The 24,845-nt window shown below is 43.2% G+C and overlaps 3 protein-coding genes across 4 annotated transcripts in view; 1 reads left to right on the top strand and 2 right to left on the bottom strand.

The window, feature by feature from the left end:
- Window positions 1-4,408: 4,408 nt before the first annotated feature.
- LOC117138049 (pentatricopeptide repeat-containing protein At1g10270) lies at window positions 4,409-6,342 on the bottom strand. 2 transcript variants are annotated; one of them, XM_033299864.1, is made up of 4 exons: window positions 6,267-6,342; window positions 5,854-6,186; window positions 5,014-5,791; window positions 4,409-4,923 (listed from the first exon to the last, which is right to left on the bottom strand). In XM_033299864.1, the coding sequence occupies exons 1-4, from the start codon at window positions 6,321-6,323 to the stop codon at window positions 4,502-4,504; spliced, it is 1,590 nt and encodes a 529-aa protein (XP_033155755.1). In that variant the 5' UTR covers window positions 6,324-6,342; the 3' UTR covers window positions 4,409-4,501. The 2 variants fall into 2 exon arrangements, with proteins under 2 accessions (XP_033155755.1, XP_033155754.1); XM_033299863.1 differs by having other exon boundaries at window positions 4,409-5,791.
- Window positions 6,343-6,844: 502 nt separating this feature from the next.
- On the bottom strand, window positions 6,845-7,979 carry LOC117136901. Its single transcript, XM_033298017.1, has 3 exons — window positions 7,909-7,979; window positions 7,273-7,605; window positions 6,845-7,212 (listed from the first exon to the last, which is right to left on the bottom strand). The coding sequence occupies exons 1-3, from the start codon at window positions 7,954-7,956 to the stop codon at window positions 6,889-6,891; spliced, it is 705 nt and encodes a 234-aa protein (XP_033153908.1). The 5' UTR covers window positions 7,957-7,979; the 3' UTR covers window positions 6,845-6,888.
- Window positions 7,980-18,713: 10,734 nt separating this feature from the next.
- LOC117137883 overlaps window positions 18,714-24,845 on the top strand; it is a 32,812-nt gene continuing 26,680 nt past the window's right edge. The window contains exon 1 of the mRNA XM_033299613.1: window positions 18,714-19,544. Coding sequence (XP_033155504.1) covers window positions 19,430-19,544 — 115 coding nt within the window. The 5' untranslated portion in view covers window positions 18,714-19,429. The remainder of the gene's footprint in view (window positions 19,545-24,845) is intronic.

Below are 24,845 nucleotides of genomic sequence, written 5' to 3'. Positions count from 1 at the left end.
AAAAAAAAAAAAATAAAAAAATAAATAACCAAAGGTTTGGGACGCGAATAACAACTTCGCTTCGCGGGAAATGCATTCAGCTGCATGCACATGGCAGCTCTCAAATAGCCAGTCCCTCGTGTGGCATGCAACTGAATAGTGGAGGGGAAAAAAATGGTATCGGGTAAAACAAAGCATTACCCAAAAGCGATTACCCCCGAAAACTAACATAACACGCCAATTTATGTGCACAATTGTTTACACGAAGTTGTATAGCCATTCAATGGCTCCGCTGCTCAATTGTTCAATTGTTTAGGTGTGCACTTTTCCAACTGATTGAATGTGGAGCTGCCGGCTGTATAGCCGTAATTATGGCCGGGAAACCAGTTTTATGATAAATGCGGACGGCTGCTGGCCCACACGGCGAATACGTAATTCAATCAGAAGGCCATTAAATCGAGAAAACTTTTTTCAATATTCGCGGGCATTAAGCTTCAATTTATTTCAATCAGCGAGCGCACAATTTGCGTCCACAGAAGACCATAAAATTGCAGTAAATTCAACAATTGTAGAGTTCGAATTACGAAGCAGCCTGATATGCAGATATATTCCCACTATATATATATATATAGGATTTTTTATATTTTTTTCGTTTCAATTTCATTTCACGGGTGCCTCTCTACAATTGACAATTTAATGGAGTCTTCCGCAGTTGCGGCTGAGGTCGAGAAAAGCCATTGTCTGGGCTTTCCCTTGGCTTTTCTCCGGGAATTTTCCCTCATTCTGCAAGTGTTAACCGCTTACTTAGGCCATTATGCTCGCTGGCCGAGGCGACATTGTATTAGGCTGGCAAATTTATGGACGCGGCTTTTATGCTTTAAGGACTTCGGCCAGACTCGAGCGTTAATGGGCGCACTTGTGAATTTATGGGCATGGCCTGCGGTAAAAGATAAGTATAAACCTGACTATGTCTATTTCATAGTTAGCACAGCCTGAGCTTCCGCTAAGTATGTAACTCACTGCACAAATGGCCAGATACCAGCTCAGCTCAGTCACCTGAGTTTGCACGTGGCATCCCTGCATGATTTTATGGCTTTCGCACCTCGCTCACATATTTACTATACAAATTACACTTTTTATTGCATGTGATTTCAGTTGCTTCTTGGCGTTCTTTTTTTTGCAGGCACGTGGCAAAGGATTCTCTGTTTCATTGTGAATTAATGCTTTATTTATATGATGTGTTGAGTTCGATATAGCGAAAATCTTTAGTAGTGTGCTGGCCATGCATGTGCCACAAATTGGGGCTCAAATTATGTGCTTCAATTTCTCGAGTTTCGTTAACTTCTTTTTTTTCGACTGTCTCTGTTCGCGGTAAATCGTACGTATTTCCATAACTATGCGCAAATTGCCGAGGAGCACGAGAGGGTAATTCTTTGATTAGAGCCCGCGTGTTGCATGTTGCGTGTGGAAATTATGCTAATTTCCACTGCTGTTGCACTCAGTAATGCCGAGTGTTTTATTCCGTTTGTTAAATATGTATGACATGCAAATGTGCCGCCAACTGACTTCAATTAACTTTGATCGATTTAACAAAATGGTTAGCATTTTCAGCTCAATTAATTTGTTTTGTTTTTCGCTTCTGATTTGTTGCAATTAAATGCGTTCCCATTCGGTTGTCAAATTTATATAATTATATTAAGGGACTCTGCATTAGCATAATGAGTTATTAAATTCGAGAGCATTACGGACTAACTTGTATTCAAACTAATTACTATATATAGTGGATATGAAAATATATGAAATATATATATTAACGAACTATTTAAAAGCAAAACTTAAACTCAAAAACTTACAAATATATATGTTTTTATCTAAAAATGACAAATATTTGTGCTGATTATATTTATTTTCGCCTCTGGCAAAATATACGGCTTTGACTTGGCTTTGCCAGAAGTTTTGCATAATTTCGCATGTATGCCAAAGTTTCAGTTGTTAGTTTATCTGCTGATGGCGTTAGTTAGAGAAATTGTTATATCCGCTTTTCCTCCATTTTGTGCACTCGTCCCCGCAAAACCACGCACCGCAGCGAAATGCATATGCAGATTCTAAAAATGAAATTAAAATAAATGGCAACGCAAGCGGCAAACGAAGAAAAACTATTTATTTATTTGTGTTTTTGGAAAATTGTGGCACGCTGCTTTATGTGTTGTCATTAGGCAAATAGTTTGCGGACTGACTGTGAAATACGAGTGTGCAGCAGCACTGCATGTTGCATGCTGCAAAACGAAGTGCACACAATTATGGCCGAAATCGGGGAATGTGACGCCAGTGATTTATCAGCACAGAGATATCAATGTCGGGTTACAATGTGCTGGTCTGTGGTGTGGCCCAAAACAAACAAACAAACGAAAAAAAAAATGGCAGCATAATTTAATTGGGCTGGTAGGGTGTTGCCTACTTTTCGGCGCCGCTTTTGCTCTGCTGAAAATAATGCAAAACGTGAGTTGCTTTTCAGCCACCCAGTCTGGGTGCGTTTTTCCTTAGCCACCATTTTGCCCGCTCATTATTCTTGTTGCTTGGGAAATTGTGCTACCGTTATTATAATACTTTTATGCCATCGTTTACCCTCGCTGATGCGGCTGCTGCTGCCGCTTCTGTTGGTGTTGACTTAGTCAAGAGCAATTAACATGCAAATAAGGCCTATTAGTTACCCAAACGTCAGCCTGTCAGCTGTTGTGTCTCCCACAAGGGCCACGCCCACCCCCACCAACACCGCCACGCCCACTCGCACCTTTTAGCGCCTGCTCTTTAAGGACTCAGTGACAGGATGCTACTCTCGTTGTTGCCCTGGCGGGTCGCACTTTAATGACTTACTAATTTCAAGTTTGCCATCTTCTCAGTCTTCACGGGCAGTATCGTTAAAAATCTTAATTGGCAATTTAGCTGAGAACATCGTAATGCTCATCGTTGGATTAAGTGTTATGCTAGGGTTTCTGGCCGTGGAAAACTTTTGATTTCCAAAGGGTCAATCCTTTGTCTTTAATCTAATCACCTAGGGCCAACATTTTTATGAAGTTTCGCCCTGCATTCGGCAATTAATGTTAATTGATCGCTTAAATCCAAGCATTTCCATTAAAACTTTTCCGGGGCGGGGCAAAAGTTAAAGCGTAATGTAGAACCAACGTGATCTTCGGATTCGGTGGTGGGCATCCGCCTTGATTTACATTCCAGGAGCCCGTGACTTGCCTCATCACCATCACACATTCCCCCGTGTGCCGCACCCATGCAAGTTGAATTAACATGAAAAAATATTGACCCACACACAGACAAACACTAGCACGCATACAAACGCGGTGGGCAAAGGTCCTGCTGCAATTTATAGCTGCAGTGGCCAGGTCAGTGTGGGAAAATGTTTGAGCACACACACTTCCAGCGGCGTAAATGTTACTGGCAGCTACGGCAAACCGATGAAATGGTGAGAGGGTACACCGCGAGAAAATGTGTTAGCTTAGCATAGGAAAGTCATCGTATGTCTGGGATATTTAAACACAGCAGTCTAGTAAGATGAGTCAAATGACTTCTTTGCAAAGCTATACTACATATAAATATACGATTTTAGCTATAGCTACCCTCTTTTTGTTGCAGTGCACTTGAATCTGTCGGGGATTTACCCTTCGCAGGACACACAATGAAGGTGTGTGCTGACAACGAATGCTGTGGGTGATGATCCAGGTTGATTTATCTACTGGCGCTGAGGTTAAAAGTTTTGCGCATACCTCCATTGTTTAGGTCAGTTTCCCTTTGTGTGGCAGAAGCACGGAGTAGCACCTCCATCGTAGCCCCACCGCAGCAACTCTTCGGCACCACCGGGCTATAGGCTGACTGCCAGACAGGAGGTTATGCAAATGTCAGCCATGTGCAATTATTCAACCTTTGGCCGGCTGCTCGAGTCCTTTTGCCGGAGTGCCTTCTGTGATTTCTGCTCCACCAATAACGTTTATTTAATCCATGATTATTTTATTGGTTTAGCTGGGAAGCACAACTCAGAAAAGCAGACAGCTCATTACTGAAGCCCCATCGCTATATCCTAACTAATTACGGAGCTTCCGAGCTCGTTATGCATGCGGGTTTCCTGGTGGAGTCATCTCCCTCCCATCCACACCAAGTGGCTGCTCAAGGCCACGTCCGGAGTATCGGCAATATTTTGCTGACGTCTCACTGAAATCCATCATTTTGCCCAGCCGTCTGCGACACGTGGTCTCCCCAGCTGGCTAATAAATCTTAATCAGTCCGGAGCCCAGTGGGTGGCTGCGGTCTCCGCTTAATTTGCGGAGCTCCCGCTTCCCATTGGAGGCCATGGCTTATCAACTTATCAATCTGGCCCGCATTGATTGGCCCGCCAATCGAGCATAATCGCAAAAGCTTTTCAATGCTGATAAGTTTATTTATTTGCTGGCCTAAAGCTTAGTCCACTGACCATATCCCCTAACGGTTGAGGAGTGCTTTTCGTGGCTTTTTAAGTCTAGAAGAGGTTTCCAATCTCGTTCATCAGGTGATCGAACCAATTGCCCTCGGTGGTGCTTCTGTCGTCCACGGTTGTAGTGCTCCAACTGGCGGTGGTGTTGTTCCACCAAGGAGTTGTCGTGGTGTTCACGGGTCCCTGGGTTGAGTTGCCGATCCACGGACCTTCAGTGGAGTTGAAGTTGGGGCCAAGAGTGGTGCTGTTCCAGATCGGAGGAGTCTGAGTGGTGTTTGTCCACCATGGACCTTCCGTTGAATTGTGTCCCCACCATGGACCTTCGGTTGAGTTATTTCCCCACCATGGACCCTGAGTGGTGTTTCCCCACCATGGACCTTGAGTAGAGTTATTGCCCCACCATGGACCTTCCGTAGAATTGTTTCCCCACCACGGACCTTGAGTAGTGGTGTTTCCCCACCATGGACCTTGAGTAGAGTTATTTCCCCACCATGGACCTTCCGTTGAATTGTTTCCCCACCACGGACCTTCCGTTGAATTGTTTCCCCACCATGGGCCTTGAGTAGTAGTGTTTCCCCACCATGGACCTTGAGTAGTAGTGTTTCCCCACCATGGACCTTCAGTAGTTGTGTTTCCCCACCATGGACCTTGAGTCGTAGTGTTTCCCCACCATGGACCTTCAGTAGTGGTGTTTCCCCACCATGGACCTTGAGTAGTTGTGTTTCCCCACCATGGACCTTGAGTCGTAGTGTTTCCCCACCATGGACCTTGAGTAGTTGTGTTTCCCCACCATGGACCTTGAGTAGTGGTGTTTCCCCACCATGGACCTTGAGTAGTGGTGTTTCCCCACCATGGACCTTGAGTCGTAGTGTTTCCCCACCATGGACCTTGAGTAGTTGTGTTTCCCCACCATGGACCTTGAGTCGTAGTGTTTCCCCACCATGGACCTTGAGTGGTAGTGTTTCCCCACCATGGACCTTGAGTGGTAGTGTTACCCCACCATGGACCTTGAGTCGTAGTGTTTCCCCACCATGGACCTTGAGTGGTAGTGTTTCCCCACCATGGACCTTGAGTGGTAGTGTTACCCCACCATGGACCTTGAGTAGTAGTGTTTCCCCACCATGGACCTTCAGTAGTGGAGTTTTGAGGCGGTGGTGGCAAAGTGCTGTTCTGGGGCGGTAGTGGTTGTGGCTGACTCTGGGCGATGCAATTTGCCAGAGCGATTGAAGCTGCATTTAGCTTGATAACTGCCTTTTCCACTTCACGGAAAATGCAGGCACTGTAACGGCGACGATCGTAGCGGTAAGGACGCACCGAGCTGAAGAGATTCAGAACCTGTTCGGAAAAATAGACTTAGTCACACTCTAAGAGGTTTTAAGTCGAAGATAAAAACTCACGGTATCCACGTAGCATTGCCGGTTGTCATGGTGCGATTCGCGAAGTGCGCAGGTAATCAACTCCCTTTCGAAAGTGCGTTTCGTGTAGACGGCATCCTGTCGCTCCAAATATCTCTCAATATCCTTAGATTCCACCTTGCCGCAGCGACGAATCTTGTAGCCAGCCTTCAGCAGGATCTCTATGTTGTCCACAGTGTATAGGGCAGTGCACTCTTCAAATTCGATGAGCTCTTCGGCCAGCGGCTCCTGCAGCTTTCCAGTCACGGCATCGTAGAACAGGGACTGCCAGGTAAGCTCCTTGGAGCTCCTGGTTGCTTCGGCCGCCGCGAACGCCTGGGGAATTCATTTGAGGATTATATAAGCCCACACCCTGGGGTGTCATCTCCACCTCTCAGTGGGTTTGGCATTCTCACCTGAGCACCGACGAGCAGCAGACAAACTGCTAAAATTTTGCAGGGAACCTCCATCATGGCGGTTCAATTCGTTTCTGAGGTGGCTTCGCTGGCAGGTGACCAATTTAAAGCGGTGCGCATTTGATTTTTAATATTTTGTTTTTATTCTCCATTTTTAAATTGCATTTATCTATAATTGTTTAGGGGCCCACCGCAATCAGCTAAATGGTTGGACGGGCAGGTGATAAGTCTTAAGCATTCTAATTGATGATAACAATGAGTGGGCAAAGTGCCATCATCATGATAAAGGCCTACGAATGCGGAACTGGGTGTGAAGTAGCAGAAAGACTTTCAATTGGGTGAGTAACCAATTTAGGGGTTCGGGAAACTCCACCGATTTATGTTCTCAGAGGGCTTGAAGGCTTGATAGGCCATTAAAAACAAGGGAAACTTTTTGGCGAGAGTTCTAAGGAAAAAACCGAATCGAACTGATAATGTAAAGTAATAAAATAAGTACCCAGTCTTAATCGATAAAAATAATTCCCCCAATATTGATTGTTAGAGATTCAGATTTGATTTCTGAGTAAGCCCAATGATTGTTCTCTGTGAAGTTAAGCAGTTTATTAACTATTTATCTGTGAGCTTAGTTGGTCAAAGGCAGATCTTCGAACATCAGCTGTGGCTTCGCAGATACTTGCTCCTTGGGTATCTGGGTGGGCTTCACCTGCTGCTGCTCCCTCAGCTGCTGATCCATCTTTTGGGGCACCTCACGCTGGGCTGGGATCTTGTCCAGGCACGAATTGAAGTCATTGGCCGCCTGGATGGACTGAACCTTGGCCTCGCTAACAGCCGAGCTGATGCAGTTGGACTTCTCGGCATTCACCTGAGTGGCATTGGAAACGAACTGGGACTGAGATCGGTAGGCCTGCGAGTTGGAGGTGTCCAGCAGCTGGAGGTTCTTGTCGAACTGGTGGAAAATGGGGGTCAGCCATGCTGATTAATTTGTAAATAACGTCAACACACTCACAGTGGACACAGTGCAGTTCAGGAAAACAGCCGAATCGGTCTCGTTGCGGCACAGCTGCAGGTTCTGTTCCAGGGTCAACAACTGGAGACGGATCTGGTTGATGGTGGAGTTGCTGGTCTGGGTGTAGGCCACATTCGTGCGATTGGCTGCCTCCTCGCAGGCATTGGTGGCATTGGCCAACTTATCGCCGTTCTTCTGGGTGGTGTTCAGGTAGATGTTGGCACAAGTCTGCGCAGCAGGAGTCAGACCTCGACCCTCAGCCTCACCCAGGACCATGCGGAATAGGACCTGCTCCAGACCAATATCTTCTCCAAAACGCGGCACGGCGCTGACCTGAGATCGGGAGAAAAAAGGGTTTAATGTTTCATAGCAATTTCTTAAATGTTACACTTGGAATCTATACGTATGAAATCTGCCCTTAAATTATATTATTTGTTAGTATACACTTTTTGGTTGATAAGAGCTGACACACGCCAGTAAAATTGTTTTGATTCGCCCAATCGTTGAATTAAAAAAGTTGTAAAGATAGTCCCCAACAATAAATAAACTTATCAAATACTGCGTGCGTTTGTACTCACATACGAGTTAACTTTGTATTCTATACGACTTAAGCCATAGATTGGTACTAGAACTTACGCTGAAAATGGTCACGGCCAACAGGATAACTCGTGTGAAAAGCTGCATGTTTATAACTTCAATAACTTTCAATTTAGTGATTCTGGAGAAGTGCTGCGCCTTTTATACCTCAGCTTCCCAGTTAAAAGATCCATCAGGTTCCAAAATTAGCCTCTAATTGGCAATGCACTATGATTAGATAAATTCTAGCACGTAGACAAGAGCAATTTTCATTTAATTGGCTCCTTGCTGGGCTAAGAGTCATAACCAATGAGGCTAAGATAAATGGTTAAATAACACTTCAATCAGGGACCGTGTCGTCTGATAAGTCTGCACATCCCCTTGGGGACTGAAAGTCTGTCTGGTCGGGTTGTTATCTCTTTCGCTTATGATATAAGACCTAATTTTACACCTGCTGAGTCATGGCATTCGACGACTTTCTGGTAGTGCCAGTGGTGATTTGGGAAATCACCTTTAAGAGCCACTTCAGCTGGGATTTTAATCTACCGATTACATGGCCATAAATCAGCGAAATCTAACAGCGGCCAGCCAGTTCTCAGAATAGATAGAGCCAAAACTGATAAGTAACTTTGTTTGCCTAAGGTCATTGAAAGTAAAAACCCAATTTCCATGAATTCAGTTATCAGCTGTTGCCGCGTACCGAATTCTTATATCGATCTAACGCTGCGGTTGGCAATTGAAAAATAATAATAATCAACAAATGTTCGGCTGACCAATTTACTATCATCTAATTAGCGAGGCGTGCACTAAATTTGTACTCAGCTCCACTATTTTTCTTGCTTAGAATATTTTGGGAAAAGTAACTTGGGAATGGGTTCAACCACGTATTTATCAAAAACACACAACGACGGGGAAAAATCTTTACACATGTGGGGTTCGCATATATCTTGCGATAGACCAAACAAGATTTATAAGCTGAGACATTGTTCCAAGCACCTTTGTGAGAAAAGTCGTCGCAACTCGAACGATTTATCAAAAGCATAAAGTGCAGGTAGCGCCAACTTTTGGTGGTACTACACTGATAACATAACCATATAAATTGGAAATCATTTAGCTACTATCGCGGAATTTATTTCTTAGAACTTAATAATAATTAATGACTGTCTGCGAATTATGACCGGAAAAGCAATCAATCTTAAGAGAGGCTCATGAAAATAACCATAACTAAAAATATCAATTGATAAGAGTGTATGAACAGCTATACGAATATAATTAGCTATTTCTATTTCTCTCAGTGTTTCTGCCTGCCAGGCGCATCTGCTCGAGTGTAACTTTTCTGGGAGAAAGATTTACCGGGCGACAAGTGCTAATTTGAATGTGGGCAGCCGTTTTATTTGTCCTGACAGTCACCAAGGTAAGCCACAAGTCATGGTACCCCTGCGTTCCCGAATCAGATTGGGTTGTCGCTGCCGGTGTCATATCATTTCATTTCAGCCTGATGGCTGAGCTCCCACATGCCACGCCCTTTGCTGGGGGAGTGACTCCTGCTCCTGGGCATCCTTGGAGTGTTAAGTCATGTAATGCGCTTGAAGTGGCTTTACACTGCGGCTTGTGTATCTGTTTCAGCTTGTTCTTCAGCTTCTGTTCAGATCTCGAGTAGCTGTTAAGCACTTTCATTACACGGGCCCGAAAAGAGCAATGATTTATGCGAGTTATGAGGGGAAACAGCTCGAGTGTCGCTTTAAATACGAGCGGAAGGTCCTTTTGGCCCACTACCTCCAGCTGCGCGCATTCGCTGTTGACTGGTGTCATTAAAAATGGAATGCTGCGTACGGTGCGCGACAGAATGGTAAGGATGGTAGGGATATTGTTGCGCATTGTTTGCGGCCGTTGTTGTTAATGCTTCATCCTTTGGCGCTGTCATCTCCTTTGTTTACTGCAGCTCGACTGGCAAATAAATGCGGGGTCTAGACAGTCACGCACAATGGCAGTTTTAATTTCAGGAGTGCATTCGGAAAAGAGCACAGCAGATGACGATGTTGAAAGCCCCGCGAAAAGGATTTTACTTTTATTTATACAATTGCAGCAGACATTAAAGCATTAAACACGCATTTACATTCATTAAATTGTACACGAAAAGATTATGTTGGCAAATACAGCTAAAATTCCGTGAAACTGTCCGTAAATTGCCAATAAGTGCAAACACATTTTTATTTGCACATATGTATTTAGAATCAAACAAACGTAATCAAATAACTTTATTTGATGTTTAGATATTGATACAAGGAATTAAACATGTAGAACGATTTACCGATTAGTAATGCAATTATGCTTTAATGCACAATATTCGTTTGGTCAATGATTTTGAGCAAGCATGACAAGTATTTCAGTTAAACCGCAGTTATTACTTTTACCGCTGTCAATTTTAAGCTGTCATATTATTAAAAAAAATATAGTTTATTAAGTGTGTGACATTAAAACCTGTTGAGTAAGCTCGCCGCATTAATAAATATTTAGTGAAATGAGAACTTTCCTGTAATACCAGGCTATTCGACCTATAAAATAAATCTATTTTTAAATGATAAGTTTTCCAAACATTATTTAGTGGTATGGGTGGTATTCTCTTAACACACGAAAATCGATGAAGTGTGTGCTTCATTTTAATATACATTTTTACGCCGCACTCTTGAATACTCTACACGTTTAAAGAGCCATTTGCGCTTTAAGTTGCCTGCTTCTCCCGCAAAGGTAAATGCGTAATAAGTTTTTTATGCTAATTTCCAGGTGAAACTTTTCCCTGTCAACACTTTATTCCATTGTAAATTATTTGCATTCATTTATTTTTAGTTTGCACTTTTTCCGTGCGATATTACTCATTTTTTTTTCAGCGCCATCACAGAACATTAAAAATGTGTAACATGTAGCTCAGTTCTTGTTGTTTGCCGAACACGGACATTTTTTTGTGTTCCCTAAATGTTAATTCAATGCAACATTTTCGTGTTGCTTCGCATTTGCTGCCATGTTTTTAAATAAATACTAAGACGAAAATGCGGGACGGGAAAAGCCGCCTGCTGCGCCATATGTGTGGCAAAATCGGAGGAAAATTGTGAAAGGGGACAGAACTGCGGGAAACTTTTGTTGGCGGCCCTTGATTTCTGTGACAATATTTGTGCGGTCTAATGGCAAAATGGCATTTGAATTTTAGTCCAATGCTTATTGAGATTTAATCTGATTGTGAATGTGATTTACATATTCCAAGAGGTCGGCGGTGTGCAGCGTAGGAGCAGAAATTTGCATTTCAAAGCGAGAAAAGCGAGTCGACGTGGAAGCTGGGCGGAAGTTTTTATGCGAGGACTCATGAAATTTATTAACGCTTTCATTGCACGCCGGGGAATTGTCGGAAAAGAGCGGGACGGCATTCGGCGAGCGAGCGAGAGAGGCTGAGCCGTAACATTTCCTTTGTGTGTCGTAGATTTACTGGCTGGTCCGGGCTTTCCAGTTGATTTTACTGGTGGATATTACGTTTTAGTGCTGCGCTCCGCCTTTGTTACAGTTTAGAAGTGCCTCAAAGTTATCCAAATGCGAATTTTAATCAAGTTAAATGGTGCGCACGGGCCAGTGGGTGGTGCAGGTGGTGCGGGTGGTTCAGTTGGGTCGTATGGTGCAACATTCACCACTGCCAGCGGGTTAGTTTGGGATGGCCAAGGGCAATTAAAGTGCATTAACCACATGATGCGTTTTGCAATTAAAACCACTCCCGGCCACTCCATAGTGGCCAAACGCCCTGCATAGGTCACTGCATCTGTTGCAGCTGCAGTTGCATTTCACCTGCAACAGTTGCATTTGCTGCGCTGGACGCCAGCACACACACGCATCCACATCCGTTTCCGGTTCCGGCAGCAGCCAAGCCACGAATCGGAAGCGACTGTTGCAGCTTTTGTTGCCAGTGCACTGCGAGAAAAAAGAGTGGCTAATAGCTATTATGAATATTCAATACGGCCCATTAACCAATGTCTTCGCGCCAAGCTGCAAATACGAGTATCCAAACGAGTATGGATTTGGATAAATCTTGATCATATTGGAACATATCGTTTCAGATAGATAGTACAAATGGCTGAATATTCAAGAGATTTTCGCCGAGTGTAGATTGGAACAACAGAAAAGTGGAAAGCACCTGACCAACGAATGGCAGCAACATGTGCATCGTAATAAAAACTAATTAGGACTCTCCATCTCGCCCCGAACCCCTGGACGTTATTATCCCAGTGCCATCCTCCATGGCCAGCAAACTGTTGCTGATGTCGCCCGACATCAAAGTTCTATTTTAGTTTAGGTTACGAGTGGCACATATCGTAGCACCCACGCTGCAACGCACACATTCCGGACCCGGGGCCTTCGTTTCTGATTGTGACAGGGCGAGGAGTCCTTTACCGCAGTCCCAACGCTTACCCAACGCCTTTCAAACGAGGCTGGGCCCTAAACGCTCCCTTGACTGACACGAGGAATTTAATTTCATTTCGCCAAAGACAAATACAGAGGCAGACGTCAAGTTATTAGCAATATAAACACACATGTGCCAACAGTTTACTTTCCATTCTCCCCAGAGACCTAATTTGAAAGTCCCGAAAAGAGCAAACGAAATCAAACAGCGAAAGATTGTTTATTAAAAGCAAAGAAATTCACCAGAAATTTGTTTGACGTCACATGAAATTCGGGTGAATTATACAATTGAAAAGTGGAAGGGTGGGGGTGGGTCGGCTAAATGTGACTGATAAGATTTACAGTTTTATGGCGCTGATAACCGCCAAACGATAGCCCATGTCTGCTGCCATTGGTCAATGGCTAAGTCCATTGTTTCGACCATCAAGTGGAAATTTTCCGCCTCCTTTCAATCCGCAGCCACTTAATCCCGTCCGTATGGTTTCCTTCGGCTTAAGCGGCTATAAACTGTTCCATAAGCTGGCGTTGGACTTTTAATTTAAAACTTTTGCTCTACATACAGAGAGGTATGTATATTCCAGCAGATCTGCCAAAAGCTCCGAGAACGTAATGCAATCAGCAAACAAAAGACAAAGAGCGCCAGCGCTTTCGATTTTTGCTGCAGTTCCGACTGCGGCTTCTGCCAGGATCTGGACGGGATTTTAACTGGTCTGCGGCGGCACACCGTGAGGACTTTCAAAAGGAGATCACAGGAGTGGGAATGAGGAACGGGTGGCTACTTAAGCGGGATTAAGTGGTAAGTTGGAGCATTTTTCACCTACAACAGGGCCACCGTGGATGTCGAAATGGAGTGAATGGAGTCTGAGCTGCATCGTTGAAAATATTCTTCAAAAGGGAGTTATATTCGATATAATCAATATCTTAGATACAATTTGCCAAAGACATAAGTTGCGTTGCATCTTATTTAAATTATTAAAAATTAATGATCCCTTCGTAGAGTCCTAATATTATGTGTTCCACTGTAGGCAATCTGCACAATTTTCACATTAAACCAATCAACTCGAACGTCAAGCAATTATTAATTGTGAAATATCAATCAGGAGCATGATAAATGAGCCTTAACTTTTCGTCTTAGCCGGGCACGAGCCCTTTCATTGGCCATATTTTCCCAGGATCGGGCTGCCATTTTGCGGCCATTGTTGTGGCAAGATGGCGAGGAGTGGGTGCACATGCCAGGAAAATTGTGGCTACAATGAAACGAACAGCCACTTGGCTGATGGATTGGTTTAAGACTCCTGCACTTGCAGACTAAAACGAATCTATTTCACGAGTGCTGGGATGATAGGATAAAAATTAACTCACAATTTACTTAAAATGCAGACATGACAGGCAAATTAAGGGGCCTCCACCTTTGTTTTCCAATTTCGAGCATAATTGGATGAAGTTTATTGGCATGTGTCGAAACCTTTTCCCACAGCAATCGAGCCAGCATCGAGTGCATTGTTTGCATTTCCGTTCGGTTTTGGCCTGGCCAGCTAACTAAGCTAGTTGTCCCTTTGTCCAACTGGCCATAATGAAATGATTTAAGCGGATATAAAATGCACTGTAAGCTGGCTTTGGACTTGTTCGTTTCGGAGGGCCCAAAAGAGTGCACCGAGCGAAAGACAAAGGACCCTTGCAGCCTGGTTAAGCGCAGATTAAGTCGTAAATTGCAGCGCTTCGGACAAGCAAAGGTGTCATTGTCATCATATATACCACCGTTCCATTCCCCCGCAGCCTTGGGCATAATTAACAAGATATGGCCGGAAACAAAGCTTTTTCGCGCTTCTTTGTCAGATGGAAAAAACCGTCGGAGGAGGGCGAAGCACTGACACATGCCTTTGCTGTGACAGGTTTTTAAATTAAATCACCGCATTATGGCGGATAATTGGCCGCTAGGCAGCTCGTTTCGGCCTTCTCCATCAGTGCAAAAATAATTAAGAACTTTTGGGGGAAGTGGAAGCCATGAGCATCAGCATTTCAGAGAAAGCAATCAGTGTTGGACGACATTCAGAAAGTCCATTGTTGCAGCATATCTGAAGGTGACTGAAAGCACTTGAGGGGACTTTAATTTGCGGCCCAAAAGGGCTTAAAAGCCCATCACTATCTGGTGGACAAACTTTTACCAGTAATTTCCAATGAAAACCCAATTTTAGCCAGTGGTTTTCGCCGCCTGGAAAAGAGTTTCGCCTCTGGTTTATTGGACTTTAATCTTTTGCGTACTGATTCGGCAACTTATTACTTAAGTTCCCGCTAAATATTTCAATAAACTTTGTCCAAAGTTCGCAGCCAAAAATTCCTGGGGAAATCGATGATGCCAACTGGTGGATAATCTAATCTGTCGGACGGGGGTATACCAACGAGCAAAATTACAATAAAAATCAATTTCCATATTCAATTTGGTTAAGTGGCGCTCGATGCCAACGGCTCGATGGCCCCCGGAAAATGTTTGAAAAATGAAAATGAGCGGCTGTAAAACTATTGGCAGTCCGTCGACGTCAGCAGTTCGGTTATAGTCATAGTCCTTTCTTGTGTCCAGCAATGTCCTTTGATTCCAATATTGCGGCTCATTTGGGCGCTTCACACGCTGCCACGGGAAAGGCGGTTGGTTGAAAAAGAAAAGTCCAAACGACATTGTGTGACACATTTCCATTTTGGGGAATTTCTTCATTTCTGCTTTGTTGCGTCGCCTTTTATTTACTGCGAACAACGGACAGCGAACAATGCACCCTGGTTGTTGGATGTTTGGAAAATGACGGTGGAAAACGATGGAAATTCTGAGCTATGTTTGCCGGAATAATGCCAACCGAGGTCGGGCTAAAAGGTAGATGCGAAAAATACCAGCACGTTAAATTGAATTTAACGTGAAATGCAGTGAGATGAAATGAAATTTTCGCTGTCGCACTGTCTAACAAGTGGGAAAGCAAAACAAAGCGGCAAGAAAATTGAAAATAAGCGAGCAGAATTGCAGGAAAATAGCCGATAAGAAAGGCAGGAAGGAAGCTGTAGGATTATCAAACATAATACAAATAGAAACTATAGAGCGGTGAGTGTATCCAGCCGAAAGCAAAAAGCAAATACTTCAAACGAAACGAATCGAATCGAAATGGAGGCAAACGAAAGCGAATCGAATATTTATTGCCTTTATTAGCGAGTCGATTGAAAAATTTACTGCGCTCAAATTCTATCTGGAACGCTTCGCTTAACTCCGCTGCCAGCTGCCGGTTTTTCGTGGAGGTTTTCCTGCCGTTTTCCGTGGGATTTCCTGGGGGGGCAGGGCTTTCCCGGCCTCTTCCTGGCCATTGTGTGCTGGCACAGCGAGCAATTCATCTCCGCGCGCCAAAAGTTTTCCATTTTCAGCTACCTGACGCTGATGCTGAAGCTGATGCTTCATCACAAGGTGGCAAGCATTTTTGAAATTTCACTGGCTGCTGCTGCAGCTTGTTTTTCACTTCCACTGCCATTTGGTTAGAGTTGTTTTTCCTTGTTAGCTGCCACGCCCCCCCTACCAACGCGCCCTTTAACGCCCACCGAAGTCTATCTATTGGTCCTGCCCATTTGTTTTCAATTTGGCTCACCATCGAAGATGTTGTTTCCCGCCATCATTCAGTCGCATTGGAGCAAGTTCACCCACTTTCCCCGTGCAAATTGACCCCCACGCGGTGCGCAAATAATTGCCTGTTTACATTTGGGAAACAAGGAATCCAATGGGATGAAGCGAGGTCAAGTTCACATTGAGAGGAGCAAATTTTAATAACTATAATAGTTTTAAATGGTAACGTCATTTTTGTAAACATGCTTTTATAAGCAACTATGTACCCATATAACCTATAATGGCTGTATGGCTTAAGAATATCTCTTTAAATATGAAATTTCATTCAAAAGTAAATTGAAATTAACTGAAATTAAATGAAATTATTTACCACTCTCACGTTTTTTGCTAGTTTTAATATAATTAAGTTCGTGATTTAATGAAACATGCTTAATGGTTGGGAAAATATTGATATTGCAAAGCTTATGCGTATAAAAAAATCGTTAAAAAATTCATTATTTTTATATAATTACTGAGCTGCTCGGCATTTTGGGATATCAGCAGCCACTCCCCAAAGGACTCGCACTTAGGGTCCTTGGGACCCTGGCTGTCTGGCTGCCCCTACTTGTGCTTAAACTTCTCGCATTACTCTGCCATAAAGGACACTCGTGGTGGCATCTTCTTCTTGCGGCTCCCATCTCCATCTGCATCTGTCTGCGTGTTTCCGGCGCTCGCGTGTGTGTGTGAGCGTATGTGTGTGTGTTTGTCTTTGTCTATGGCAGCTTACCTAATTACATTCCGGAAATAAAACGTTGACTGATTGTGCCAATAAATGAAAATAATGACGCACCATTGACTGCAAACTGGAACCGACGAACGGGCAAACTCCGGGCGAACTTTTTCCCTAAGTTTGCCAGCAGACCCCCCAACGAAAAAAGGACACGAGGAGGAAACTTCTTGTCCGTCTGGGCATCTTCCTCTGCCGACTTTCTTCTGCCTTTCACCACAGCCTTTTTTGCCGTTCCTGACGAGTTTATTTGCTTGAGCAGCGTTAACTGATTGTCTGTGATTTTCTTGTTTTTAGATAATGAAAGCTGCAGCAATCTGCGGCTGCGGGTACATAAAATAAAAGCAAGGCACCCAGCAAGTGTAACTTTTTATGTGCTCAGGCAACAGAAATCGCCGGCCATTTATACGGATACTGGGATACTAGGATATTGGGCGGCATGTGAGATTGAGTGGGTCAGTGTGCCAGATATCGAGTGGAACGGAAGGGCAGGGGAATTAACATACACGACTAGATGTTTGCGGGTCAGGTTTTCATTGCCTGATATATGGTTATGATTTTCCAACGGCAATTTGGCCAGAAGCAGCGACTATTTGTCTTCTTGGGTATTAAATTTGGCGGGGCAGCAGAACATCGAACTCATTAAGCGAAATATTAGAGAGGCATTCGATTTCAATTATTCAAAACATTGCAAAGAGCTATTGAAGTGAGTGAAATGAATTGTATGCATGCAAATTATTTAAAATATAGCTGAGGGAGTTCTTTGTTCTTATTATATAGTGGTCCATTAAATTTAACTTTACTAATATATCTTGAAGCATGATACTCAGGAATTTAATCTGCAAGACACTTTCCCGCGTTTTGGCTCAGCATTTCCCCGGTTTTCCTTGTTAGCCAGAGAATTCAAGCGGAATGTGGCATTGCAGCTGGGCAGATGGCGCCTTTGACGCGAAAATGCTTTCACAGCCTGACAAGGTCTAAAGCGTGTTAGCCATTTATTAGTTCGGATTTCTGGCTAGCCCCAAAGTATGCAACCGACTTCTGCGAGCCCAAACGTGGCCAAAAAATAGACCATGAGCTGGCTGAAATGGAAAGTTAAGTTCGCCCAGCTGAGGGCCCGCAACTTGGTCCCAACTAATTTCAGCACAATAACCCAAATTGAAGCGGTTTGCTGGCGCTTTGTTTGCACCCGAATAGAGCCGAGATGCGTGACGAAGGTGCTTTCGTCACTCGGCGAAATGGCTGCACAAAATGAGAGAGCGGTGAAAGCAGGAAGCAGAGAGAGAGTCCAACTATGCGCACAAACAACCAGGAGAAGAGATTGAGAGAGGACCGGAAGTAGTGAGTTTGCGAGAAATGTTTGCTATAAAAATCGTACCAGCTGTTCACTAAGGATTGACAATCCTAAAAGCTGTTTGAAAGCAAATTAAAATTTCAATATATACACTCCACAAAATTTAGTTTTTTTGGCATAAGAAAAAGGACAAGATATAGATAGGACAAGTGTCGTTATATGTATGTAAAGATGTTAAGTTGAGTATTAAGCAAGTTTAGAACAGTTAAATATTTAAATGTTTTATTATCTCAAAATTATCTAATCATACGCAATTAAATGAAATGGTATTCAATAATATGGCAAGGATTTCATCTTGATTATTTAATGATATGTGAAGCATTATAACCTTTTAGTTTTTACCTCATTTCTATAACGTTATTTGCAATTTGTTATTTGTATATGTTAACAATTACTTAATAATACACAAATATTTAGTATTGATTGCCTTAAACTGTATAGTTAATATAAATTGAAAGGACTGGGTTTCGGTTTCAAAGGACCAATTAAGCAAACATTTCACGCGAACGCAAGATGCTATAAAACTTGAGAGTTTCCCCAAAGGAAAATGAGAGAGGCACATTCAGAGAGAAAGAGAGAGCCAAACACACGAAGTTCGTGCAGACTTTTCCGCTGTTGCGGCTGCTGCTTCTGCCACTGCTGGTGATGGTGTTGCTACTGGTGTTGCCTGCTTTTCCTTGGGTCCTCGTGTCAGTCGCGTGCGAAAGCGTAAAGTAAACAGACAGGCGGCTAAAGCGGCAGAAGGAAAAGCAGTGAAGCGCTGGAAAAGCAGGAAAAAGCAGCAGCCGTGCAACCGAGGGCCAAACAACAACACCAGCGGCTGGCAGGCGAATTCCCACGCTGCTGCTCAGTCAGTTGAACTTTGACCACGGCGGTAACGGGTTCGGTGCGGTGCAGTGTAGTTTTGGTGCGGTCAACGCGGCGTATGCGCAACGTACGTGCAACGTGAGCGTTTTTTTGCGGAACTATAAATGATGAATTCCAAATGTGCTGGCATATGGCTGCCACGTGCCCCCAGCTAAAATGTGACTAAAGGATTAAAAAAAAAACGAGCAAGTCAAACAAAAAGCGAAAATGAAACAATGCAAAAAAGCGCTTAATTAAAATATGGAAAGTTAATTGCAAATTGCGCTTAGCCATGTGGTCACATCAAATGGGCATAAATCAACGCAGAAAGTGCATTTAATTAGGCTTAATATAAAGAAAACATCAAATAACCGAAAAGTGTGGGCCTAAAAAAATAAACAACAATTAGAGCGGGAGAAAAACGTTTTAATTAATGCAATGTCAGCCAATTGAAATGCAAGTGCAGTGACAAATGAAATCAAATTAAAGCTCTGATAAATTGAATCACAAATGCAAAACAATTGACAGCAACAACAACAAGCGGAAAATAAGTGCAACATCCACGGCGACACACAGCAACAAAATGCCGGCATCAAGTGGATTATATCGCATCAAAAATGGCCGTGTCCTTGACAGGCTGCAAAAACCAGCGGCACTCATTTTTATAATAGCATATATTGCGGCATGCGGCATTTGCGGTAAATATCACACACAGACATCATGACTTTTCACTAAAACTAAAAATCAAATAAAATCCCACATAAAAGCGAGGCGTAAAAATTACAGAAAAATAATTACGCATTTTAATACTTCTTTATTTATTTATGCCACCGATTTTTCAATTTTGCATACCGCTTATTCTGTACTGTTCACCGAACAAGATTTAATTCAATTAGCGTCGCTGTAATGCATGAAATATTGTCAAAAGCCAAATTGGCGAAATATGAAATTAAATGTGGCAAATATCACGGACGCGCCGCAACAAAGGCCTCGAGATTGCCCAAGTCGAGAAATCGTTAATTTGTTACATTTCATTGCCGATGTCGAGTGCAGTGACAGGTCAGGCGATGAGCGCGGAAATCACCTGTGCATCACCTGTCAATGGCTGACACCGCAACAACGGCAATCAGGGGATTCCCCTGCGCCAAGCGGCAACAGCAACTCTTGTCTACAACTGAGCTCACTGAAAGCTGCCCCCTGCCGCCATTTCTCGCCCTCTCTTTCGCGCCCTTCATCTCCGTCTCTCTCTCTCTCTGTCTGTCTGACTGGCTGACTAGCAATTTGTCAAGCAATCAACAAAGCCAGGAATCGCCCGGCAATAAGACAGAGAGAAAGCGGCAGAACGCCAGTTTGTCCAATCGGGGGAATGCGAATAGACCTATTGAACACGCCAAAAGTGGAATAGAATATGCACTGCGATAAAAACATATCCTAATAATCTCGAGTTGCATTAGATATATTATGTTCCTAAACTATGATTATTTTCAGGTGTAATCCTCCTGACAATCGTTTAATTCCCTTTGCTAGAATTTAGCATTTTAAACAAATAATAAATAACACATATTCAAAAAATAGTTGCATGCTATTGTTATTCTGAAGAACTATTAGTTCTTTACTAGCTAACATAGTTACAATATAAATAAAATATACCTTTTAAAATTAATATAAATTGCTAGTTCAGTTGTAAATAATGTTTATTTCTCAATTACTCAATTAGTACGCACTATCAAAATTGCTCTTCACTTTAAGCGGTTTTTCTCGCAGTGATTGGTACTCGACTCCAAGGAATACCGATATGTGGAACTAGTACACTGCTTGTGCCACATTTTGTGCGTGCCCCCGCGGGAGGCACGTCGATGGGGGGAGACGGTGTCCGTAAAGTCGTCGCAAAATAACAACAATAAAGGCACAAAAAAGTGCCACGTCTTCACACACACACACACACAGTGTGGCCCTGGGGGCAGCGCACACACCACAGCAAGTGCGAGTGCTACTGGCGACTATCTAGCGCAGCCATTGTTGCATGCCACACACCAACACACGCCTTTTGGGAGACACACACTCCTGTCGCTGTCGTTGTCGTTGTCACTGTCAATGCTGTAATGAAAAATGCACAAACACAAAAACGAAATACGAAAAAACAAACAGAATCCAAAACTGCAACTGAAAATAGAAATAAACAGAGGCCGAAATAAATATATTCCGAATGCATGCCGCCAGCTTAGGGCGATGAATAAAAAACAAAAAAAAAGGGAAAATAGACAAGCAATTTCAGCTGCGCCTGCCGCTTTTTATTTGGAGCGCATTAATATTTAGCCAGCCGCATGAACGTGCCTAGATATACATTAAGGCTCATATAAATCAATATTTATGCCAGCGGTGCATGTCTGTGGATCGAGCCATGGGATTTTTGAAGGCCAGCGGGGTCGCAGCAAATGCATTACTAGTCGCTGCACCCAAATCCGCAGCTCAATGCATCCAAATATTTGCATAATGTAACCAAAAAAAAACACAAAATATTTCCCAAATTCTCCACTGCACTGCAGGCTGTATGCTAAGCAGGGCGACCATGTCACTTTGGGGGCCGAAAATGTGGAACTCCCCATTTGAATGTTTTGCATGTGAACATCAATATAAACATGGAAAAGATCGAGCGTTGCTAAAAAGCAAACGACCAAAATATGTAAATACTCTGTACAAATATTCACTTATTCAATTATTCACGATGCTTAACAAGCGGTTTGTATGGTGGTCATCTAAATATGTTGTATTGATTTTACTTGAATATACAGGATTAGATCTTTAATTCCGGATGTCAGACTTGACATTTCATAAGATATATATTTTTCACTTATACATTTGCTTTTGTTCTAGCACCTTTTGTTCAAGAATCCAAGAATGAAATTGTTCTGGCTTAGATTTAAATATCTAACTAAGGAGTCGATATAGTTTCAAGGAACTTTTCCAATATGCTGGCCCGTCGTCTTCCATTAGACAGATCGAATCAAAAGTTTTGCAGTACGGTTTTCAATTTAATCTGGCCTCGCCAAACTGACGCACCATTGTGTGTGGAAGCCACGTGGCACAAATGGCTGAAAAACAGTCGCATATTGCAGCTTCACTTGCAGCTGCAGTTTCGAAGAGTTTTAGCCCTATTCAGTTCAGTTCAGTTCAGTATAGTTTAGTTTAGTTCGGCTAGGACAGTTAGTAGAGCATGACAATTTCATGGCCCACACCAATATGTGTGTGTGGGTGGTTGTATGAGTGAAGACCTCCGCTCGAAATTGTGAAATTGCTGTGAAAGTCGGGCAAAAAGTTAAACCCATTGATGCCTGCCTCGGGATAAGTGGGCCACTTGCGGCTGGGCGGGTTAATTGGGCTAACTATCGCAGGAGCTGCTGCTCCATCCTGCCCCGCCTGTTTCGGATTTTTTCTTGGCTGCTCTGGTTAATTGCCACAGACCTCCGATATCAGAGCTCTTTTCCTTTTTTGTTTGTTTTGTAACCCAAAACGATGGAGTGAAAGGCCTTTGAAAAGAGTGGAGAAGGACTCCTCCACGCACGTCCAAATTAGTCGAATGAAATTAATAGTTGACTGCCTTCGCACTTGATGTGCATATTTCAATTGAACTGATTGGTATCTGTTCATTCCCATTCTGTTAACTCGAAAAACGTGACTTTAAATCATTGTATAAAATTTCGAAAAAATCCAAGAGTTACATATAAATTCCGTTTTTTGTATTGAAACTGAGGAAAGAAGGCTAATTCATTCAGCCTGCGAAGGAATATATCTGCTTATAAATGATTTTAACTGTAGCCTTGCACTTTTTAGTAAGTTCCTAAGTTCCTGATTGTTGAATAAATACCGGCTAATGCCATAGTTACCCCCTTCCCTTCGCTTAGCTTGAGTTCCCATAGAAACTTGAGCCTGATCAGGGAGAATAGGATAATCTGGTGACAATGCCAGATGACAAAGCGAAAGTCGTTTGGCACACAGGGATAAAGGATGCATTTGTTAATGACGCGCGATGATTGACGAGCTGGTGAAATGGTGTGGGTGAATGGAGCATTTACCAATATGTCTTCATTGCCAGCATCATAATTTTGAGAAGCCCAGACGTGCCAAAAGGTGAAACCCAGCGGAAGTGGGCGGGTGGCGTGGCAATCAGACTTTATGCTCTCGGTTCCTGCGACTCTCGGGTCAAGGCCTACCTACACGTGGTAAATGTGGCCAAGGGGCACCGGGAAATGCGCGTTGGCAAGCATAATTTAATACGATACATGCAGGGGCATACTCACACACCCACACGCCACGTTGAATGCAATGCGTTGCAACGGTAACAGAGCCATAAAGCTCACCTGTTACAAATGCAGCGCCACGTGGGCGTGGTACCCTTACCCTTACCCTTCCCATTGCCAATGCCTCTATGCTTACACTGCGCTGCGGTGCGGTAGCCATAATAATCAGCACAAAAACTAATGGTCCCATACACACACACACACACACACCACACACTCGCACACATACGAATGTACATACACACATGGGCACATGGCTGCACTTTAAGCGCTGAAAGCACGTAAATTCTACATAATTCAAAGGAGGCGCCGCCTTTTGGCAATGGCAAATGCGAAGACATGGCCATGTGTGTCAGTTCACTGAGCCAAAAACAAGGATATCTTAAAGCTGCAATACGACCGGTCGTTAAAAAAGCATCGCTACGCTTAAAATTTTAATTAGTTTTCTTTAAAAGTTTTTGGGAAAGTTAGTTCTTGACTTTCGTGATGGGTAATATATAACCAGTTAGGAAAAATAACTTCTTAACTAAGTTGAAGATATTTTCTTACTTCATAATATCCATTACCACTCTACAAAATTAGCTAAATACTCATAAATAAATCATCATGCCTTAGCACTTTGCGCATTTATAATAACCATTTTAATGGATGCCAATGAAATTATTCTCTCTGTGGCACATGTGGATGGGCAAAAGTGAAGTGGGCAAGCCAAAATGGAACACTCAGACACTTTTTAGTTGCACTTAGCAGCGCTGGCTGTCACTGATGCTCGCATCCAGGCCCACTTCTACCATCCTGATTTTCCAATTTGCAACTTTTCACCTCGACCCATTTTTTTCCCCGCTTTTCCGTCAACCAGCAGGCAACTTTCTTGCGCAGGCGAGTCCTGGCAGGCTATTAAAGACAGGCCATACTAAAGTTACCTGGGTCTTCGTAAGTCAACCACTAAAGCCGTGTCAAAAGCGAATGCAAATGGTTTTGTGATTTACCTTTGTCTTGGCCTCCTTTTGGTGCGGGCTTAACCGCAAATTTTGACCCCATCCGCAGACTTGCAAATCCGGCCCATCATCGCGTATCGAGAGCGGTTGATTATGATCTAAGGACCTTTTTCTCGACTCGAATTTTGCCTAACGAGCTGATTTTGTACGCAGGATGAAAAAAATAACAAGTGACCAGTTAACTTGCTGCTTTTCGCTTGGCGTAATTACAGCTCTCGCTCGCAGGACATAAAAAATGTTTTGGAGTTGCGTAAGTGGAGAAGGGACTAAGTACACTGAAAATATTAGTAATTACTCTGCTAGCATATGAAGAAATTGCATAGTAATGATTTAATAAATTTTGTTTAGTTGGCAAATCTCACTTTATAGCTTCCGAACATCAAATATGACTTTTTTAAGGGTTAACAAAATCTGGTTAGTTTTTACTATGTTTTTTTTTCAGTGCAGCGTTGCTTGGCGGAACAGGCGATGTTGCGCCAACAATTAATTTGGCTCAAGTGCGCGCTTGATTTCGTTTTGTGTTTTATGTCACTCTTGATGCTTTTCAAGCGGGACAGGCCGAACCCGCTGACACAATTTCATTAGGCAACTTTTCCATTTTTATTTTTTTTTTTCGCCAACTCAACTCAACTGAACTCAACTCGGCTTGCTTCGGTTTTATTCAGTTTCATTCCACTCGCCCCAGCGGTGTTCTGTTTTCCGT

Source organism: Drosophila mauritiana, chromosome 2R (assembly GCF_004382145.1).
Source record: "Drosophila mauritiana strain mau12 chromosome 2R, ASM438214v1, whole genome shotgun sequence".
NCBI lineage: Eukaryota > Metazoa > Arthropoda > Insecta > Diptera > Drosophilidae > Drosophila > Drosophila mauritiana.
The sequence above is the reverse complement of the archived record's forward strand: the minus strand, read 5'-3'. Positions and strand labels throughout refer to the sequence as shown.